The sequence below is a fragment of the Protopterus annectens genome, chromosome 8.part0 (genome assembly GCF_019279795.1).
Source record: "Protopterus annectens isolate FY-2018-M chromosome 8.part0, PAN1.0, whole genome shotgun sequence".
In the NCBI taxonomy this organism is placed as follows: Eukaryota; Metazoa; Chordata; order Ceratodontiformes; family Protopteridae; genus Protopterus; species Protopterus annectens.
Window position 1 is genome coordinate 1,377,185,718 of NC_056741.1, and position 21,656 is coordinate 1,377,207,373.

Here is a 21,656-nt window from a genome sequence, read left to right on the forward strand (position 1 = left end):
ACTGCTGGACCTAAGGTGTCATATTCCCCCCAATGAGGCCTACTTAATTTCCTACTTCTGTACTCCTTATTCACATCTGTGTCAAGGGATGACATTGGCCATCTTCCATGTGGATGTGGTGTGGATCGTGCCAAGCCTTGTTGTGACTATGGATCGTGCCAAGCCTTGTTGTGACTATGGTGTGTAATGTTGCTGAGTACACATGCCTGTGTTCATGTAGGATGCAGACAGGGATGTTATCAGGTGCCATGGATACCTACATTTGTTGCCTTTCAGTAGGCAATATGTACCTGCTCACTGGTGATGAGGGAAGGGGTGTGGGTGCTGTGGATATTCAGCTATAGTGCTGCTGAGCCAGGGGGTGATGTTTGCCCTAAACCTGTCTGCAGCGGGTTGCCTATAGCTATGTTGTGTGTATATGTGGCTTGATTGGCCACTATTACAGGGTGGGCTGGTATGTGGCATCACAGATTGCAGACATATATGAAGATGGCCTTGTGATTGGCCTTGGTGGATGTGTCCAATTTGTACTCATAGTTAGCATTACAGTACTCCACATGTGACCTTATATGCTTGATCAGCCATAGGCTGACTTGATACCAGGTTGGTTCGTGCTCCTGATTTGGCCTGTACAGCCAATCTAGGGACCAAGTCTGTGGTTTGTGTATTGCTGCTGTCCACCACAAGCATTCAGCCTACCTTGAGGGGGTTGATGTTATCCTGTCTGGTATTGCTGAGGCCATGCAGCTATGTAGGTGCCCACATAGTATTGTGTTGTGGGCCTGGACACAGCTGCTAGATCCACAATGTGGGACGCCCTTCATGTGGGCCTTGCCCATTTACCTGGCCTGTGCAGGGGACATTACGGAAGTGTGCGGGCTACAGCTTCACAGACAGTAGGTGGAAATACCTCACAGGACAGGACATGTGGAGACAGCCCAGCAACATGGGAGACAAAGTTCCAGAGTTTGGTGCAGCTTGTACGTCATTAGCGTTGTTATATACATAGGGGGTTGGGTACACTGACAGGGTTTGTCTGGACATGCATTTACTGGGTGACTTGACATCTGACAGTGACATGCCTCTGACACAGCTCTCAACTGGCATGTTGTCCACAGACTGCCCAGATGTTTGCCTATTATGCTTGGTCTGTTCCTTGACCAACATCTGTTTTTGTGGGGTTGGTAGGATATTGTGAGGATTGTAGTCAGTACGTGTTGTCATCCACTGGTGTTCCACACATCATTTCCTTCAGGGATGTGATATTTCAACACATGTAACAGCAGCTACTGTCTCAATTTGTTACACCATTATGTGTGATATGTCCCTCGTTCCAGCCCCCTGTCCCATACGTGTGCCATGCATTGTCCAGATGTCCTGCACTATGAGGTGCAGAGGTATGGTATATCATTAATTATCAAATGCACACCAGTTAGCATGACAATGACCTGGCAGACTCCTGGCCATAGTACGCAGCGTTGGCCGGGGTTATGCGTCCACACCCTGGTCATTCTGTGGAAATCTGCACATATGACAGTATGTCTGTCTGGCCATTGTGAACAGACTGCTAAGGTTGTGTAGCAGTGTTGTGTGTTTATGTTGTTTAGGCTGGGTAGGGAGAGTAGCAGCTGTGAGTGCCATACATCCTTTACCTATCTGACTCTGCATGCTGCTACAGCTGCTGGTGGTCTATCAGGACCCTATGCTTATAGGGGCTGACTGTGACATGTCATGTAACACCTCCAGATTCCCAGTACACTATGAATTGGGGCAGTATTTAGGGGTAATGTGTGAGTGGCAAATGGTATGTGGTTGCTCTCACAGTATTATACTGACATGTTAAGTTTGCTTACTGGTATGTTGCTGTCACTGTGGTGCACTTGTTTGGGGGTATGCACTTTCACATCAGTGTCTATGTTCCACTAGTATGACATCCCTGTACTGCCTGTTATATTTGCTACTGCATGTGTACAGCCCCAGAGATGGACCTGGGTACTGTTATGTCAGTCTGATTGTAGTCGGGAGACTGATCGGTAGCTCAGTGTAGTTTCCCTACTGTTGTGTTATGTCCACACGTCATATTCATTGGATGTCCAGTTGTGTGTCCAATATCTTTGGTCTGGTCCCCATAACTGTTTTGATATATGCATGACACATCAATGGGATGATGTGGGGACTGAGGTCAGTAACAAAGAAGAAGCAACTGAGTCCTGGAATTGTGATATTTCAGTTGATATATGTTAGGATATACACTGTTACTACATGAATGTTCTCAGCTTATCTACCGATGTATTTTGTACATGTCCCTATTTTCATGCCTTTGTCCCCCCATGTTGTCAGGCTTAGTCCACATTCATTGCATTAAGGGGTTCTGAGCATACCCCTCCACAGCCAGATTTTCCAGAGAGTCCAGATGTTTGGACAATACTTTTCTTCAGTTCCACAATTTATTTCTATTCGTGTGGTAAATCACGGTGATGATCCAAGGATTTATGTCAGTAAATACATGACATGACATTTCAGTTCTCATCATCATATTCTATGATTATCTGCTGAAACACACACTGTTGCTGTCACACGTCTTCATTTGTAACAATGATTTTCTAACAATATCCGTATATGTGCCCCCCCCTTTACAGTCTTTATATAGGTTCCTTGCACTAAGAGGTTGGGAGGGATGGTTTGGAGATATAACTACACTGCATGTTACATACACACATACACACATATATATATATATATATATATATATATATATATATATATGTATTTTACTTTCCTTCCATTATATTTAATAATCTGTACATCTATATTATGACTGTACGTTTACATGTATGTTTCATCTGATATATATACTATATACTATATATATATATATATATATATATATATATATATATATATATATATATATACGTATATATATATATATATATATATATACACACACACACACACACACACACACACACACACACACACACACACACACACACACACACGTGTGTGTGTATACATGTCTATATACAATGCACAAAGGGTTCCACAACACTTTTCCCCAATGCTGTATGTCTCTACTGATATGTTTGGAAAAGCAAAATTAATTCCTGTGTACTGGTACATTCCTCTGATTAAAATGGTCAGGGTCATTCAACACTTGGGTCCGCTGTTTTTTTATTAATGTTAAATTACCTGAATGCAGGATATGTTCATTAAAGCACTATAACATCTCACAGGTGAGATGGTATAGTGGTATGTTGGTGTGATTGTTGGGGACAGTATCCTGGGTTTGAGACTTGGCAGGGCTGGCTATTTTGTTGTCTGGGAAGAACAAGGTCTGATGGATACACATGGATTAAGGCACATTTCTGCATATCATACCTATCATGTTATACTTAAGCAATAACCCACAGCTGGGTGTGGGTAATACTGGTTTACCCACAGTTGGTGTGGTCTGGTCACGAGGGCAATGCCCTCATGACCATAAAATGCCAACAGTGGGTAGACCCAGCATTGCCCACACCCAGCCATGGGTTATTGCTATTATACAATAACATTATTTAAGAAAAACAATACGTACCTTTCTTAAAAATGTCATTGTATCATGCCTCCATGCTGCCCTTCCACAGTTTTCTGGTATCCTGGTCCACTTCTATGTGCTGCTCATGCGTAAGGGACATGTTCCCACACTTACGCAGTACATCGGTGGTGTGCAGAGGTAGCAATAGAAATAGGCGGATCTCATTTGCTTTTTTTACATATCTCGGTATGTTATACAAGTTGATGAACTTGTATAACATAGCGAGATATGTTGAAAAGGCAACGGAGATCTTCCTTTGTCTGTTGACAGGTGGATCTCCATTGAATTTTTTTATGATATCTTGCTACGTTATACGACTTCTTCGACTCATAACACACAGCAAAATATGTTTGTAAATTCAACGGAGATCTTCATTTCCCCACTGCTATCTTTGCAGACTATAAATACAGACAGATGGTATACAAATGGAAATAGTCCAGGCATCGAGACCTTTTTCCATTTGCATACTCTTGGATTTACAATGTGCACTCTGTTTGGGCTGGCCAATTAGCATACTCATTTTTGTATCTTAATGGCCAGTCGTGTAATATAACATAAATATTACACATTTATACTTTTACATTTACCTTCCATGACATCTCCCTATGTGCTTTCATTACATTATATTCCTGTGTGACTATACTGTATTAGGCATGTGTGTTTATATGGGGGGTTCACATCTTTGCTACACTGACATCTCACTTTTGGGACTGCTACTCTACCCTGGTTAGCAAAAACTAATTGCTACATAGATTATGTTTACTAAAATAAGTTTAACACTACTTTCACATGATAAAATAAATTGACTGTCTTGGGACTCGAACCCTGAACACATGCATGTAAAGCTGTTACTCTAACCACTACACACTATCATGGCTTGGACATTTTCCATTATCTATTTTCATTTAACTCCTATGGGATGTTTAAGCTGTAATGTACACACCCACTTAACTACACTTAAACATCCCTTAGGGCATTATAAAAGTACAGTTTTGTACCTACCATAAATGTAGATGTTCGAAGATCCACATTGCTGCAGTCCTTACATATGGGTAGTCCGCTGTCCTCGGTTGGCCCGAATACCAAAGTATATAGCTGGCGTCGGGTCAGGCGCTTTAAACTGACATCACCAGGGGGCCAGGGTACAATGACCGACGCCATATCCATATCTCTCTCTTTTCTTGCCCCAGATGTCAGAAGGCCCTAAAAAGAAAGGCTAAAGCACAAAAACAGCAAAACACAACCAACCACCCCTGCACTAATCCTATTTACAATATTTACAATATGCACAACCCAAACCACACAACCACCTCTAAATACAGAGGGGAAGGAGGGAGAATTTGGACTGCAGCAATGTGGATCTTCGAACATCTACATTTATGGTAGGTACAAAACTGTACTATGTTCTTCATCTCACATTGCTGCAGTCCTTACATATGGGTAGAATCCCAAAGCAGAGGTAAGGGAGGATGGCAAAACTATAAAGCATTAGGAGCTGCCAAAATGCCCTGTAAAATTGCAGTGGCAAAACCAGCCCTAGATTTAGAGTAAAGTGGAAGGTGGTAATGCTTAGAGAAAGTATGCACTGAACTCCAAGTAGCTGCCTCCAAAATATCTTTAGTAGCCACCCCTTAAAAAGCTGTAGAAGTGGCAGTAGCCCTAGTGGAATGAGGCCTAATCCCAGCTGGAATCTCCTTACCATGATGGGAATAACAGAAAGCAATACAAAACCAATCCATTTAGAAATAGTCTGTTTTGAAACAGGTTTGCCCTGAGAACCCAAAAAATGAAACAAACAACTGCTGAGACTGCCTGCACCCTTTAGTTCTGCTCAAATAATATCGCAACTGTCTGTGTACATCCAAAGTGTGCAAAATCTTTTCCCCTTTATTTTGGGGGTTTGCATAAAAAGTAGGTAAATGAATAGTTTGGTTTAAAGCCACACTAGAAACCACTTTAGGCATAAAGGAAGGGTTAGTACGCAAAGATACCCTGTCCTTGTGGAAAATAAGGAAAGGCTCAACCGCCATAAGGGCCTGTAATTCAGAAACCCTTCTTGCAGAGGTAATTGCCAACAAAAAAGCAGTCTTCCATGATAAATATTTCAACTCGGCAGTCGCTGCAGGCTCAAAAGGTTGTTGAGTGAGTTTCTCCAACACAAAATTGAGATCCCAAGCAGGAGTAGGAGCTCTACGTGGGGGTCTTATATTCTTTGCCCCTCTAAGGAATTGCTTAAACAAAGGATGAGAAAATAATGGTGGGTCACAGTCATAGTGAGCAGAAATTGCTGCAGCATGAACCTTAATAGAGGAGAAGGACAAACCTTTGTCCAGTAACTCAGTAAGGTATTGAAGAGCAACACCTAAATTAGGTTTAGAAACATCAAAATCCTTTGCTGTACACCAAAATAAAAATCTCCTCCATTTATCTGCGTACACCTTCCTTGTACTAGGCCTTCTGGCCTCCAAAATAACATTCAGAACTTGTTGTGGAAGCTGAGACCCTCCAGGGTTTAAAACAGAATATGCCAGGCTGTTCGATGTAGAGAGTGAAGTTTGACATTGAGTAAATGATTGTTCTCCTGAGACAGCAGGTGAGGAATCGAAGGCAAAGGCCATGGAGGCTCCCGTACCAGACTTCTCAGTAATGGGTACCAGTGCTGTCGAGGCCAATCCGGAGCTATTAAGATCATATTTGGCTTGTCCTGTCTGACCTTCAGGAGTACCTTTGGGAGGAGAGGCAGAGGTGGAAAGGCATACACATGAAGATTGCTCCAATTGAATGAGAGAGCATCCACTTTCCAAGCTGTGGGATGAAACCTTTTTGTGCAAAACTTTGGCAGCTGGTAATTTAGTGGAGAAGCGAACAGATCTATGTCTGGAGTTCCCCATAACACTGTCAATTGCTGAAATACATGAGGATCCAATTTCCACTCGTGGGGATCCATAATATGTCTGCTCAACACATCCCGCTAAGGAGTTCTGTGCTCCTGGCAGAAACCTTGCCTGAAGATTCAGCTGTAAACTGAGAGCAGTCTCCCACAAAACCATTGCTTGTCTGCATAGAGGGTAAGAATGCATTCCCCCTTGCTTGTTGATGTACCACATGACAGTTGTGTTGTCTGTTAGAATCAACACCTGCCCTGGAAGAAGTAACTCCTTGAAAGCTATTAATGCAAATTGGACTGCTAACATCTCCTTCAAGTTGATATGTAGATGTTGAAGTCTGGCAGGCCACGTGTCTTGTACCCATTTTCCATTTAGATGAGCTCCCAAGCTTTGTCTGAGGCATCTGTCGTTAGAATCTGACTCGCCTCTGGCCGGGTCACAGAGAGTCCCTTGTTTAGGTGACATTCCTGAGCCCACCACAAAAATTCCTTTTGAATGCAAGGTATTATCTGAATGACAGTGTCCATATCTTGGCAGTGCTGTGTCCATACATTTTTGAGATACCATTGTAGCTTCCTCATATGCAGTTTGGCATTGGGAAGCACCAGAATACAAGATGCCATGAACCCCAAGGCTTGAAGGACTGTCCTTGCAGTCAGCCGGGACTGACGAGACAATTGGTGGAAGTAAAGAGAAAGATTCTTTTGTTTGTCCGGGGTCAAAAAGGCCATCTGGGATGCTGTATTCAGTCTCACACCCAGAAAGCACATGTCCTGAGAGGGTACTAGACTGGACTTTATTTCGTTCACAGAATACCCCAGGCATCTTAACACTGCCATCACATACTGTAAATGCTGAAGAAGTTCGTCCTTTCCTTGGGCCAGAATCAGGCAATTGTCCAGATAAGGATAGATTTGTATTCCTCTCAGCCTGAAGAAAGCTATCACTGGAGTCAGAACCTTTGTGAACACTCTGGGCGCAGTAGATAAGCCAAAGGGCAATGCAGAGAACTGATAATGAGAAGTCCCAGCCAGCAGATACTTCCTGCACCTGAGGCTGATAGGAATATGAAGGTAAGCCTCCTTGAGATCCAGAGTCACCATCCAGTGATCTTTGCCCAGCAGAGGTAAAAGCTGTTGTAACGTCAACATTTTGAACCTGGGAATGTCCAGATATGTGTTGAGGATAGATAAATCCAAAATTGGTCGCCACGTGTTCCCTTTCTTTGGTACTAGAAACAGGCGATAATAAAATCCTAGGCCCACTTCTGGCAGAGGGACCGGTTGTATGGCCCCTGTTTGAAGTAGTAGAGAAAGTTGTTTGTGAGCCTCTAGTCTTTGCTGAGGAGGAACGTCCGGCATGCCTTTGAAAGGAGGCAAAGTATGGAAATAAAACTTGTAACCTTGGTGTATGATATCCAATACCCATTTGTCTTGGGTAATCAAATTCCAATTTTCCTTGAAGAGTGCCAACCTTCCTCCCAAAGGTGCTGCCATGCAAGAAGGATCTGGCAGCTGAAAAGGTAGGTCATTGGGCCTGTTTACGAAAGGACTGGCCCCTGCCCTCACCCGAAGATTGTGCAGGTGAACTCCCTGTTCTAGGTCTGAAAGAACTCTGAGCTCTGCCCCTACCACGTCTAGATCTACCCCTAGACTGAGAATCATAAGAAGGATACGTCCACCCCTTAGCAGGCCAATTCCTATTAAACTTCGGAGGCTGAACTTGCAAAAAATCTTTAACAGCCTGCATAGACTTAGCCTTGTCTTCCATTTTCTTCAAGACTGACTCCACAGGTGAACCAAACAACACATCAGACTGCAAAGGAGCATCCAAAATCCTTGTCTTAACATGGTCAGATAAATTCTGATCCTTCAGCCAGGCGTGCCTGCGAAGAACTGAACCAGTGGCAGCCACCCTAGACGAGGCCTGCACAGCATCAAAGCCACATTGTAATGAATGCTTACCCACCTGTTCATTGACATGCACCAAATCTTGTAACTCTTTACACTCAATGCCTTCCGCCAGAGCATCCACCTTAGACTTCAATTGAGAAAGAAGAAAGTTTTGATATTTCAACATATGAAACTGGCAATTCAAAGCCCTCATAGCTAAGGTAGAAGATGTATAGACCTTCTTTCCCCATCTATCCAAAGCTCTGGCCTCTTTATCAAGAGGAACCGGATTTTTTACAACAGAGGCCTTGACACCCTTAGGTCCCTGACTAATAGTCTCTGGGTCCGCCCTAGGACTCTTATAAAGATATTTATGAGCCTCAGGCACCCTGTAATACCTATCCGGTTTAACAGGAGCAGGAGGCAGAGAATCAGGATTAAGTGAAGCCTCTGCAAACACATCTCCCACAACATCCAGAACAGGGGGTATAGCCAAGGGCCTATGTTGGGGTATAGCCAAGGGCCTATGTTGGGGTAATAGCAAAAATTCCCTAAGCCTTTTCCGGGAATCAGAGAAGTCCTGACCTTCCCACTTAAAATGTTCCCTCATAGAATGAAGTGTCTCTGAAAAAGAAAAATCCTCTGGAGGGGAAGCAGAAGGAGTAGAATCATCTGCATCAGAATCAGAATAAGGAGAGTACTCCTGCAAGTCTTCAGCCGAAGACTCTGAAACATCCGAAGCCTGCTCAAAACTTCCCAACTCTGGCTCCACCCTAGGCCTCTTATCAGGAGGGGGCAAAGAACCTCTAATCAGAGTAATCAAATCTTCTGCCATTTTAAGCATGTGCTTCTTGGGCACAGACCCTGCTGAACTAGGAGTGACACCAACAGAAGCTAAACCTGGCCTGCCTCTGGGAGAAGCCTTGGAAACAGAAGGAGGGCCTAACCACCCTAGGAAGGGAGGGAGTACAGTAACCTGAGAAGCCCCTTCAGCCTGACCTGCCTCCTGAGAGGCTACATCCTGCAATATCAAAGTCTCCCCCTGAGACTCCAGAGAAGTCTCCGTCGGAACCACCGGTTCCACTGAAGCCTCTAAAGAACCGGCGTCCGGGCAGACTCCTCTGCCTGGGTTTAACTGTTTTGTCTTTGCGCTTCTTACCGTAGAAGCGGGCCGAGAGTCCCCGGCATATTATAATTACACCGCTTCGAAGACCAGCCTAGCACAATCTAACCTTCGCTTATTGAACCTAGCACAAAGCGACACCCAACAACGTCGTGCTCAGGCCCCAAACAAGGAATGCACAAAGAATGATAATCCCTATGCGGTATCTGTTTCCCACAAGAAATACAGTTATTCACTTTTTCTGACATCCGGTAAAACACTGAGGCAAGAAAAACAAAATATTACTTAGCCAACTTGGATTCGGTCTGAAACTCCGAACTCGAAAAATTTCAGAGCGGACGGCAACGCTGCTTCTGCATCGGACCATGCGGCAAAAAAGACTGAGGATATGACGTCGGTCATGCGCATTTGTACCCTGACGTCCTGATGTCAGTTTAAAGCGCCTTGACCGACGTCAGCCTAATACTTTGGTATTCGGGCCGACCGAGGACAGCGGACTACCCATATGTAAGGACTGCAGCAATGTGAGATGAAGAACATCAGGGATATAGTATAATTATTATTTTCTGTAGGTTAAGAGGGTGTGTATTGTGGTGTTATGACAACTACTTGGGACTGTGCTTGTGACATATTGTGATGATTGGGCTTTCACGGCTCTGTGCGTGTTTCATGCTGATGCATGACATGTTCAGTATGTGCTTTACTTCTTTTGTGGGGCTGGGGTTGTGCTTGTGTACACTTGGGGGATTTATCCCCTATCATACCTCTCAACCTCCTACTGCAAGAAATCTTGACAAAGCCTAAAATGATGGGGGGGACAAATAGGGACAGATTTTAAATATTGCTCTTACAAACTTAGATAGTTGATAGAACAACAGGTTTTGCATTAGCATGAATTTTCTGAAGGAAGTGGAGTCTTAGACACAAATGTTTGCCATTATTTAATGACTTAAATCCTCAGCTATTTGCCAGAAAGGAACAGATTGCAGGAGGAACACACCTAAAATATGAGGCAAACATCTGGACATTCTGCGAATATCTGTACATTTGAGAGATATGTTTGTAAGAGCAATATTTAAAATCTGTCCCTATTTGTCCCCTCATCATTTTAGGCTTTGTCCAGATTTTTTGCTTGAAGAAGTTGAGTGGTACGGATATATGTGTGCATTTGCACACATGCTTCTGCAGAGTGCAGAAGTGCCGTATGGCACTTTAGCAATACAGGGGTGTGTGTCACAGAGGCTGTAACACAACCCCTGTATCGCTTTCCTACTGCCTTTATTTTTTTTTCAGTGTCTGCGGGTACTGAAAGCTTCTATTTTGCATTTCAGTGTCTGCAGATACTGAAATACTGGCATAAATATTAGAGCTAAGCTCTAATATTATACCAGTGCGGCTTTGCACGGACACACCCCCTGCACTTGCACACAGAACCGTGTCCGTTTTAGAACACGGCAGCGCCTTCATACATCTGCATGGCACGCTGCCGTGCTGCATGGGAACGGTCCCTTCTGTGCAGGAATAAGCTATTCCTGCATGGAAGTTTACTGAATCTGGGGGAAGATTATTTTGTGGAGACTAGTAATAGATAAATTACCAGTAAAAGGAAATATGCCATATAAAAAGAAAAGTGATAGAATATGTTTGCATTGTCAAGAAGATACTACGGAACATGTGTTTTTGAAATGCAAAAAAGTAAAAAGTTATGGGGAAAACTACATAAAGAAGATTATATAAAGAAATGGATAAAACAAACATGGACATGATTAGATATTATAAGAATAGAAATAAAGAATATGTTAAAAGAATAGATAAGTTATTGTATGCTATAATAATAAGTGTAACACTACTTTCACATGATAAATGGAATGAAAGAAAAAAGTAAATCATGTTTAATGGTGTGATAATGTGAGGTACTGCCATCTGTGCCAGGGACAATAGGGCAGTGCATGTGTAACATATGCCAGCATAGTTAGCTGGAGTTTTGTAAATAATTTTGTGTCATTTGACTATCACACTGACTTGTACAGACGCTTAAGTTACAAATGTATCAACAGGATTATTATAACTGATTAAATGTTTATGTTTAAACAAAGAATTCTGGAAGGGAAGAGAAGTTGTTTTTGAAATTGTTCTACCATTTTCAAATACTGCAACAGATCTTAGAAAAGCTCTGCATGTGTATTGTACCAGAGTCAGGTAATCAAATGTGATGTCATTCTATAACCAGCACTGAGAGGATGGAACTCGCACAGCAGCTTGTTTTGTTTTCTTTGGAACCTGATATAAAAATCTATGACAGTTATCACAGTTAGTTGATTGAATTAGTTGAATTCAGTTAGTTGCAATCTCATCACTTTGCGATGTGGAAGTAAGCATCTCAGCATCCTATCTAGCTTGCTGTATTAATTAAGTTAGCTAAGGAACAGTTATTCTTTAGACAGTCAGGGAATACAGTGAGATTAGTTTAGTAGTGTTTTTCTGCATCCGTTTGAATCTGTCCAACTGTGTTATTTTTATTTCTCCTGTGACTGAAACGCTGATGTTTATTGTACTTCGGAATTTAATATTCTCATGTTTCCTATTTTATTTACTATTAAATATTTTAATACCTTTCATTGTGTCTGATCTTTTAGAGAATACTTTTTAACATCTTGAGAGTACTTGTGCTTATTTTAGTGACACCTTGGCCACTCTGAAAAGCCTGGCTGCTATGATTACGTTCTACCACTTATGTTAATATTGATTTTACTCCATATAATTGGATACCCTCGTAAGAGCCTGAGAGTGGTTGACTGGTGGCAGCATAGTTGTGATACAGTCTGGGCAGAAGGGGTACAGTTAGAAAATCTGTACCAGCCTTTCCCAGGAGGGAGTGCGTGAGTGCATGAGTGAGTGAGAAAATCAAATACCCAGGTGTGTGGGTCAGCTACTCGGAGTGCTCCAAAGTAAGGCTTGTTTGGGATCTGGAGAGACAGAGTCCAGTCCCAGGTCTGCAGCATGTTCCCTGTGTGCTCTTGGGGGAAACTGTGTTTGATGCCCATAGCTACATTTGAAATACTGTGTAAATCCATTCCTGTTTTAAGTGACGGTCTCTCACCGTGGTGAGGATTGGAGCTCCTTGACTGCTGGCCTGGGGTAAAGAGAGGTCATCACAAACAGTAAATGGATTTTGCCAACAATATTAAGTAAAATCTGATGGTGGTTATGGACAAAGGAGTGTAGGTATAATAGGGATAAAAATTTAGTATGATTGTGTAAACAGATTTATATATCTATATATTTGTAGATCTGTAAATGTTTGTAAATATGTAAACATTTTGCAAATAAAAGTTATTTTTGTATATAATTAAAGGACTCTTTTTGATAGATGCCATGGGATCTTTGACATCCACCTGAGCTACCAGCATCTCAAGGAGATGGAGCCTTGGTTTAACATCTTATCCAAAGGATGTCGCACTCAGGAGTGCAGCACCCTCTTTATGGTGCACTGCAGCATCAGCAATTGATCAACCTGGTGTGGAAAAAGAAACCACAGCCTTCTGCAGCAAAGGCAAGTGTGCTACCTATTACACCACTGACAGATCTATCACTGATGTCTTCCCTTGTCTTCTATCTCTCTCAATCAGTATTTATTCCCATTTATTTCGTCCTTGATACTCCTCTGAGATAATACTGATGACTATTATGTTGGGCAAAGACTCCCCCATCTGTATCTTACAAACCAATTTCAGTTATTAACCACAATTTTAATGCCTACCTGAAGATGTCAGCTTCAAGACTTGCTTTCCTGTTGTGTAAACGAATCAATAAATACCACTGTGGACTTGGGATAGGATGTTAAATATTTGATCATCTTCTTCTTTAGGCTTTTCCCGGTTAGGGTTTGCCACAGTGGATCACCTGTCCGCTCATGACTGGCAGTGTAGTTTTGCAGTGTCAAGTTGCCAGCCTGGTGCCCAACCTTCGACAGAAGGCACACACATACACGCGCGTGCGCTCACGCCTAGCGCCACTCTAGAGTGTCTAGTCCCCCTACAGCATGTCTTTGGGATGTGGGAGGAAACCGGAGCACCCGGAGGAAAACCATGTGACCACAGGGAGGACATGCAGACTTTGAACAAAAGGCACCTCAGCCGAGGATCGAACCAGAGAACCTCTTGCTGTGAGGCAGCAACGCTAACAGCTGCACCACCGCGGCCACTCAGGATGTTAAACATTTGATAATGTTATCCAATTCTTCTTACTCATACAGAATCTAATAAGGATGGGTTTCTCTCTGTTAAGCATAAGTTTTGGCATCAAAAAGGCATTTCAAAAGATGAAGCAGGCGTTCCTGTTTTTACATTGAAACTATTCAGCTTTCCAAAGATATTTGTCAAGATGCTAGAGAAAAATTTATGAGAGACTGATACTAAAAGTAAAAGTGGAACAAGGTTATCTGGAAAAGAAGTATAAGGTTTCTTTGTTTCTGAAAACTTGTTAACACTACTGAGAATACCACGTCAGTATCATAAGTTATTTAGGATAGTGAATACCTTTGGGAGTTTCCCCCAAACAACTTGATAAATTAAATGTAAACTGAAACATTACAGACTAATTATATACCATCACAAGTTTCTAAGAAAATATCCCTTTCACTGACGAAATTAAAAGTGATGATATCCAAGGACAGCCACTGGCACCTCACTTAAACCAACAGCAGTCTTGACTTATGATAATTGTACAGCAAAAAACTAGGTGGAAGAATCAGATTTTAGATCTTCTTGAGTGAATTCAAGACTCTTCATATATTTGTACTACTACTAATACTATACATGGCACAAGCTATTCCAGCAATGACTTCAATGAAATTCTGTGATAATCTGAGTGGGGCAGCAGCTGACTCTGTATGAAAAGAAAAAAAATTTAAGAGTTGTCTAGAAGAAATTTGTTTTTTTCCTGTATCAATGGGAGGCTTCGGTGCCCCTGACTTTGACCCATATTTTAAGGGTCGCATTCTTAAATTATTTTTAATCCTTATCAACCATATGGAAACATCACCTTTTTATCAGAAAGGGCAGAGATTTTGGAATTACATATTTTCTGTAATCTAGAATTAGAAGGGATGGACAGCCCTCTTCATTTTACTTTTCTGCACAATCAAGGTGGCTGAGTGGGCTTCTGATATGACCTCCTCCTGGGGGTGGACAGATGAAATTAACTCTAATGTTAATTCTTTTTGGAGGCGTACTCAGAAGATCAAGAATAGGCCATCCAAAATACCTACTTTAATTTTATTTGGCTCAATTAATTACAGAAAGTAAGATTTGAACACAGCTGCAGATAAAAGAGGGAGTCAGCCTACAACAAGGTCATTTAGTAACATTCATTGAGAAGGTTACTCTGTTGCCTCAACGTGGCTGAACACTGCTGCTTAAGAAATGCTACCTTAAAGCATCTAGTTAATCTTGATTAAGAGTGAAGCTTCTCAGACTTAATGAAACATACACAGCTTGTAAAATACTGATTTAAACTAACAAGAAGGCTAGAGAGTGAAAGAAGAACTCATGAAACAGATTTAGAGCTGATTTACCTGAGAGACAGCTTAAGTTTTTATGGTTTCATTTTATATATATATATATATACATATATATATATATATACATATATATATATATATACATATACATACATATATATATATACATATATATATATATATATATATATATATATATATATATATACACACACACACACACACACACACACACAGGTTTACTATCAAAATCGCAAATAAAACAACTGAAAACTGCAGACGAAGAAAGTCAGTATGTTGAATGTAATGATGCATATTCAAATTCGGCATTATTCGACATACTCCTTTCCCCTGCACCTTTGAGAACAGCAATGGAAGTTAAGCTTTTCAGCAGTACGTACATACTGCACAACACTAAACTGCAACTCTGATATCGCACTACAGTGGGGAAAAGGGTAAATTTCCCCATTCGCACTGTACTGCGATCTCTAGTCTTAAGGTCGACCACATATGTGCGAATTCGCTGAACCAGAGACTCAAAAGCATGCAGGTTTGGCAACATGGGAGTTGGCCAACTGTTATCTGACATTCCATGTTCTTCGAACCTTTTGATAGTAAATTATATGTGTGTGTGCATGTGTTTGTGCATGTGTATGTGTATATATATATATATATATATATATATATATATATATATATATATATAAATACGTATAGGCCTTCTTTTTCTTATCGAAAGCTCATGCTTTCGAAAAAAAAAGTACAAACCCATTTACGCAAAAGTGCAGTTAGTCATTTTTGCAGGGGGGTAAGCCCTACTGCACCCCACACCCCCCGCTACTTTATATATACTAACTCCAACATCCCACTATAGTGGGGAAACGGGTATATTCCCTTATCCCCACTGTAGCATGCTTCGGAGCGGCAGTGTTTTTTTTAAATATTACCGGTTCAATGAACTGGTAGTCGCGAAAGTGCACTTTCATTTAAGTGCACTTTTGTGGAAATGTGATTGTACTTTTCCTTTTTGAAAGCATGACCTTTCGATAAGAAAAAGTAGACCCATATGTGTGTGTGCGTGCACATAAATATAAATATATTTATATATATATATATATATATGTATATATATTTTTCTTTTTTGTCACTAGATCACAGAAATTTGAATCACTTATTTGGAAGTGCGTATAAAAGTATTTCAGTACTCCCAACAGACTGCTTAGCCTGTCGAGTTTGTAAAAGGCAGATCATGTCTCCTAAACCTGATAGACTTCTTTGAAGCGCAGTCACCAAAGCCATAGATGAGGGTAAGGTGGTTCACACAGCCTATCTAGATCTCGCCAAGACGTTCAACACCATCCCCCACTCTGGAATTATATATAAACTCACTAAACTAGGTATAAATTCTTATGTCACAGGATAGGTTGCCAACTGGCTTACTGACAGAACCCACACTGTGAAAGTAGCAGACTCCAAATCAGACTTCAGACCAGTGACAAGTGGAGTACCACAGGGTTCAGTCCTGGGTCCTCTCCTGTTTGCTATCGACTTCTCTGAGGTACAGGCTAACACAGAAGGTCTTTGGCTAACTAAATTCGCAGATGACTGCAAACTAGGAGCCATAATCGAAACTCCTAACGATATGGACATCCTACAAAAGGGCCTCACTGAGACAGATGCCTGGTGTCAAAGCCATGGTCTCAAGCTCAATGCCAAAAAGTTTAATGTCATCCCCTTTGGTAAAAACTCTGTACCCATGAACTACCACATAGGCAGTAGTCTATTTAACACCAAAAGTGTGATAAGAGACCTTGGGACACAGGTGGACAGTAGTCTCTCCTTTGATAATCACATCACCACAGTGGTCAGGAAATCCTTCTATGTGGCACACCTCATCACAAAAGGTTTCTCATCCAGAAAAAAAAGAGGTTATTGTTCCCCTCTACTCATCACTCATTAGACCCATTATAGAGTACAATGCCCCTTTTGGTATGTACCGCACAAGACATCTACAACAACTGGAAAGGCTGCAGAAATACCTCACAAAGAGGATTACTGGCTTCAAACAGATGCCCTACGCAGACCGACTCAAAAAAACTCCAGCTTTACTCCATCACATATTGCCTACTCAGAGGCGATCTCTGCCTAACATACAAAGCTACGTCAAACCCAGAGCTGTTGGACATGCTCCACGTAAAGAAATCCCAATCCCTCCGAGCTACACGCTCTAGGGACCTAAACCTTGCCACCACAATAAACAGAACATGCTGGAGGGATAGATTCCTGTCCCAGAGACTTCCCATACTCTGGAACAGACTACCTATCTATGTCAAACAGAGCTCCTCATTAGCACTCTTCAAAAAAAATCTTGATGATTGGATGGGAAATAAGAAATTCACCCCGAGGATCACATCTGTGGTTCTGCTTGACAGGGGCACAGGAAAATAATTTTCTTGGGTGGCGAAACCAGGGTACCTTTTTGGCTAGGCTTGTATAGGCCCTAGGGCCAATAGCCTAGTACTTACCTATGAACCTAAGTTCAACTTGCTAGTAGTACATGAAACCTACTCTAGGAATCTGTATGCATATTTTCTAGGGAAAACTGGGTTCTGGGGACTCCTAAGGAAGGTATTCAAGGCTTCTATCATACCATCTGGCTTGTCGAGTAGGTTAAATCTCTGACATTTTCCTTATTTTATTTTTGCCTGAGCAAGTGTGATCTGGGAATAAAAAGGTCTTCCTGGCTCTTCTTAGGTTGCTGAGGGGAAAAGTGGAGCCACAATGTGAAGCTGTTGTAATTGACTGATCCCCCCATCCCCATGGTCAACTCTATACTAACCTTTGTTAGACATCTTTATACCTTTCTGTTTATAATCAATAAATACACTTATACTACATATGTCAGTTACTGTTTGGTTAATCTGCCATTTTTTTATCCTCATTATTAAAGGTTTATACTGCTAAGAAAAGGAGTGCACGATTATCATTTATCTGATTATAACAAGTGTACATAAATGTTCTTAAATGTTAACATGTTACTCTCTAGTTTTGTTACCAGCATTATTACAAATGCAAACAAGCTTCCATTCCACCAGTCTGTAAACATGAGAGCAAGGAAAATGGGTGGGGATGGCGGGATGGGGGGGGGGGGGTCAGCTGGAACAGTTAAGGATGGAGTGCAATTAAATAAATGTCATCTTGCAGTGTGACACTCAGATCTGCTACCTAACTCTTACCTGCAAATGTAATGCATGGACAGTGTGAGCGACAGACAGCTACCATAATACTGAGGGGTCAACGTGGGACAAAAAAACATGAAGTAAGTTTCCATTCATAGTGTCCACACTGTCGACCTGGTTATCAGATACATAAAAACTACATTTTTTTTTCAGGAGGGCTGGAACTTAGGATAACAGACAAACTACTGCCACTCAAGAAAGCTTTCAGAGACCATCTATTTCAAGAAAATAAGTGCAGCTGGTACAAGAACACTTGTTAACTGACCAAGCACTTGCATAGATACAGCTTTCAGATCATGGCCTACTTGTATGCCATTCTTGCACTTTATAAACCGATAATTCTGAACTCTATGGCATTTTGAAGGAGGATCACAAATGAACTGCTAGACAAAAACTTGCTTTAAACCTGTATATAGTACTTTTATATGCTAGCTGTTTTAATTTTAATTCAGGGTGATTTTATATACACAGGGATGCTCTTGTGCCTTTACTACATTTTCCAGTTACATACGATGATACTGTTAGATACTAGTGAGCTTATACTTAAATTGCTATTGTTATCCAATATAACAGCTGTTTATATGCTGTAAGATTTCTCTCTATATATGCCTTGCACTTATTACCCAGGTCATGAATGAAAAGGGTCCATGGAATGGTTCACTTACCCAGTTAACAGAGAATAAGTAAAATAAAACCTTGAAATTATGGCCAATTTCACAAAAGTCAAGCACTGTTTGGAAAGCACCTGTAGATAAGACAGAGTACCAGAGCTGGGAAAGACACCAGATAAATGGCTAACTACAATAGCTAAAGGATATAAACAGTAACAAAAGGAAAGATAGTTAAATGTAGCATCAGTGTGTGACGATTACCTTTTACTTTTTTCATACAGTTTTTCTATCTCCACTTTAAGATCCCGCTCCTTCTGTGCAAATTCATGTTTATCCTTCTCGCTCTTCTTCTTCATGTCATCACGTTTCTGCTTTAGCTCTATTAGCTGCTTCATTGTCTCCTGCATATTTTTTTTTGTGGGAAAACACAAAAAACAAGCAAGACTCTGATAAAAATGGCCACATTTTTTAAATTGTAATATTCTATCTTTTGTAATACATGGCCACATTTTAAACTATAATATTCTATAGTTTGTATAATTCTGTTGTTTCATTTTGAAGTTATTTGCCAGGAGTCTACTAAAAATGAAACTTCCCAGCTGGGTAGTCAGTTAAATGTAAATAATGAAACAAACAATGAAACAAATAAAATACCAGAGTTACAACTAGACAGTCTGTGGCATGGACCTGCAACATCTTGATAATTAATTTTAGAACAAATCTACCATACTAAGTCAGCATATAGCCACTTACAGGAATTGCAAAAGGATCCAGGAACTTAAATGTATGCTAAAAATTGCTTCACAGGTACAGAAATTAGTTTTCAAGCAGCAATGCAGGTTTGTCTGGCTTTGAATACAGACTTAGGTTGTCAAAGTGTTCGAGCGAAAGAAAAAAGTCAAACACAACATCTTCTGCTCTAATTTTGAGAGAGGCAGAAAGAAACTTTTGTCTGATACAAGTGTTGACAAGCTAAAGGACGTCCAAAAAACATTGGTGTGTTCTTTAGCTACAGAAGAGCAAAGTGCATACTGCATCTGAAAGATATGAATAAAGTCTGGGCCTTCTAATGAGACAGAAATTATGCTGCTGCCAATTCACTGTGGTCAGAGGGTGCAGTCCACTGTCCACAATGACCACCACCATGTCTGAAACACTATCAGCTAGTCAGTGAGGTCATGAATCTCAAAAGTGATCCTCTCCAGGTGACTAAGCAAATGGAAGATACAAGGTATGTGTGAGAGCTTAGCACACTGCATACTTGTCTTTGATTCCAAGAAGATCAGAGGGCTGTGAGTCCTACCACAATACCAGGTGACTGAATACATGTGTAAATGCTGACACTGCAGTGCAGCATTAGGGCTACTGCACTCCTAATTTGCCAGCCTTTGGATGAGATGTTCATTTAATGTCCCATTCGTGTCTGAGAAGGAGGTACCCACCAACCAATACTGTTGAGTTGACTCCAACTCCTATAGAGACCCTGTGAACAACCACCATTCACAGATCATCCCATGCTGCACACATAGCTATGTACAGTTCAGAATTTCCACTCCATGCACCACCACATGTCTTAAGCATGTGAGTGCAAATCAGAGCACTTGGAGAAAAAAATAAAGACATTCAAAGTAAGCAGAAAAGGTACTCCAGCTGAGAACAAACCTCATCAAACACTAGGCAGGTTTCCCTAATGTCCTGACCAAATTCCCCACATCTGTATAAGTATTATTTCAGTTCTTCCCTAAAATATACCACAAGCCTAGAGAACTAACTTAGTCGACACAAAAATAAATAAAAATAAAATGTAATGAAAAAGCAAACCGCTGTTATAAGGAAAATTCACCTTAGGGTCACTCAGTGCCAAAGGTAAAACAATTACATAGAAATGTCTAAGCTTAAAAATCCTAAATTGAATTCTATACTTGACAATGGTTTCAGTTATCAGAGCAACTACAGAATATGACTACAGGGTCACACTTAAATGCAAGATATTCATTAAAATTCATTTCTGGATATAAAACAAACAAAAACTCTAAGCAAACTCCCAAAGAATGAAGGTCCTCAGGGTGAGGAGAGGAGAATGCGGGAGGACTAGTGGCTGATGACTTGAAGGTTAATGGACAAATAACTAGCCCATTCTTAAGCACATCTATCCAGTATTTTAAAATAAAATCCAGAAGTGCTCACTAGGGTTATACGCACTCCTTGACTGCCCAAAAACAAGCCTTTTCTACTTTTCCTTTAAGTGCTTCTTCTTGACGATTTCTGAAAAAGGCCACGACTTCCTTAACTTTTGGCCAAATTCAAAACTGAAGAAGTCAGAAAGCATACACAGAGCTTGAGGACACTGACGTCCAGGTATTCTTGGCGGGGGACAGATATCAGGCTTTTGAGTAGAATGATTCTGAGGGGTCATGGCAGAACTTGAATAGCTGGTACCTACCCGCATGGGCAAACAGTCATCAGTATCATCCTTGATTTCACTGTTTTGACCTTTTGAATCATCCCCCACCATGCCCTAAGATTCTTACTACATCTTTGTAAACATACTGAAAAATATTAATATACAACCAAACACCCTAATACTGGGTGATTTCAACTTCCTGCCATTAACTGGGAAAACTACTCGTGCACCAACACCTTTGCCCAACGGTTCTTGGAATTCATAAATTCCAATGCCCTAGATCAACTAATCCTTAGTCCCACCAGGGGCTCCAATATCCTAGACCTGGTCATTACCAACATGGGAAATCGATGCTCCACACCTATGGTCACCCCCTCGTTGATCAGGTCAAACCATAA

General features: G+C 41.1%; 1 protein-coding gene across 2 annotated transcripts in view; it reads right to left on the reverse strand.

Annotated features, from left to right (window-relative positions):
• Nucleotides 1-21,656, reverse strand: part of RNF214 (ring finger protein 214) — a 706,739-nt gene that overhangs the window by 498,830 nt on the left and 186,253 nt on the right. For both annotated transcript variants that reach the window (XM_044080961.1, XM_044080960.1), the window contains exon 6: nt 19,116-19,255. In XM_044080961.1, coding sequence (XP_043936896.1) covers nt 19,116-19,255 — 140 coding nt within the window. The remainder of the gene's footprint in view (nt 1-19,115; nt 19,256-21,656) is intronic.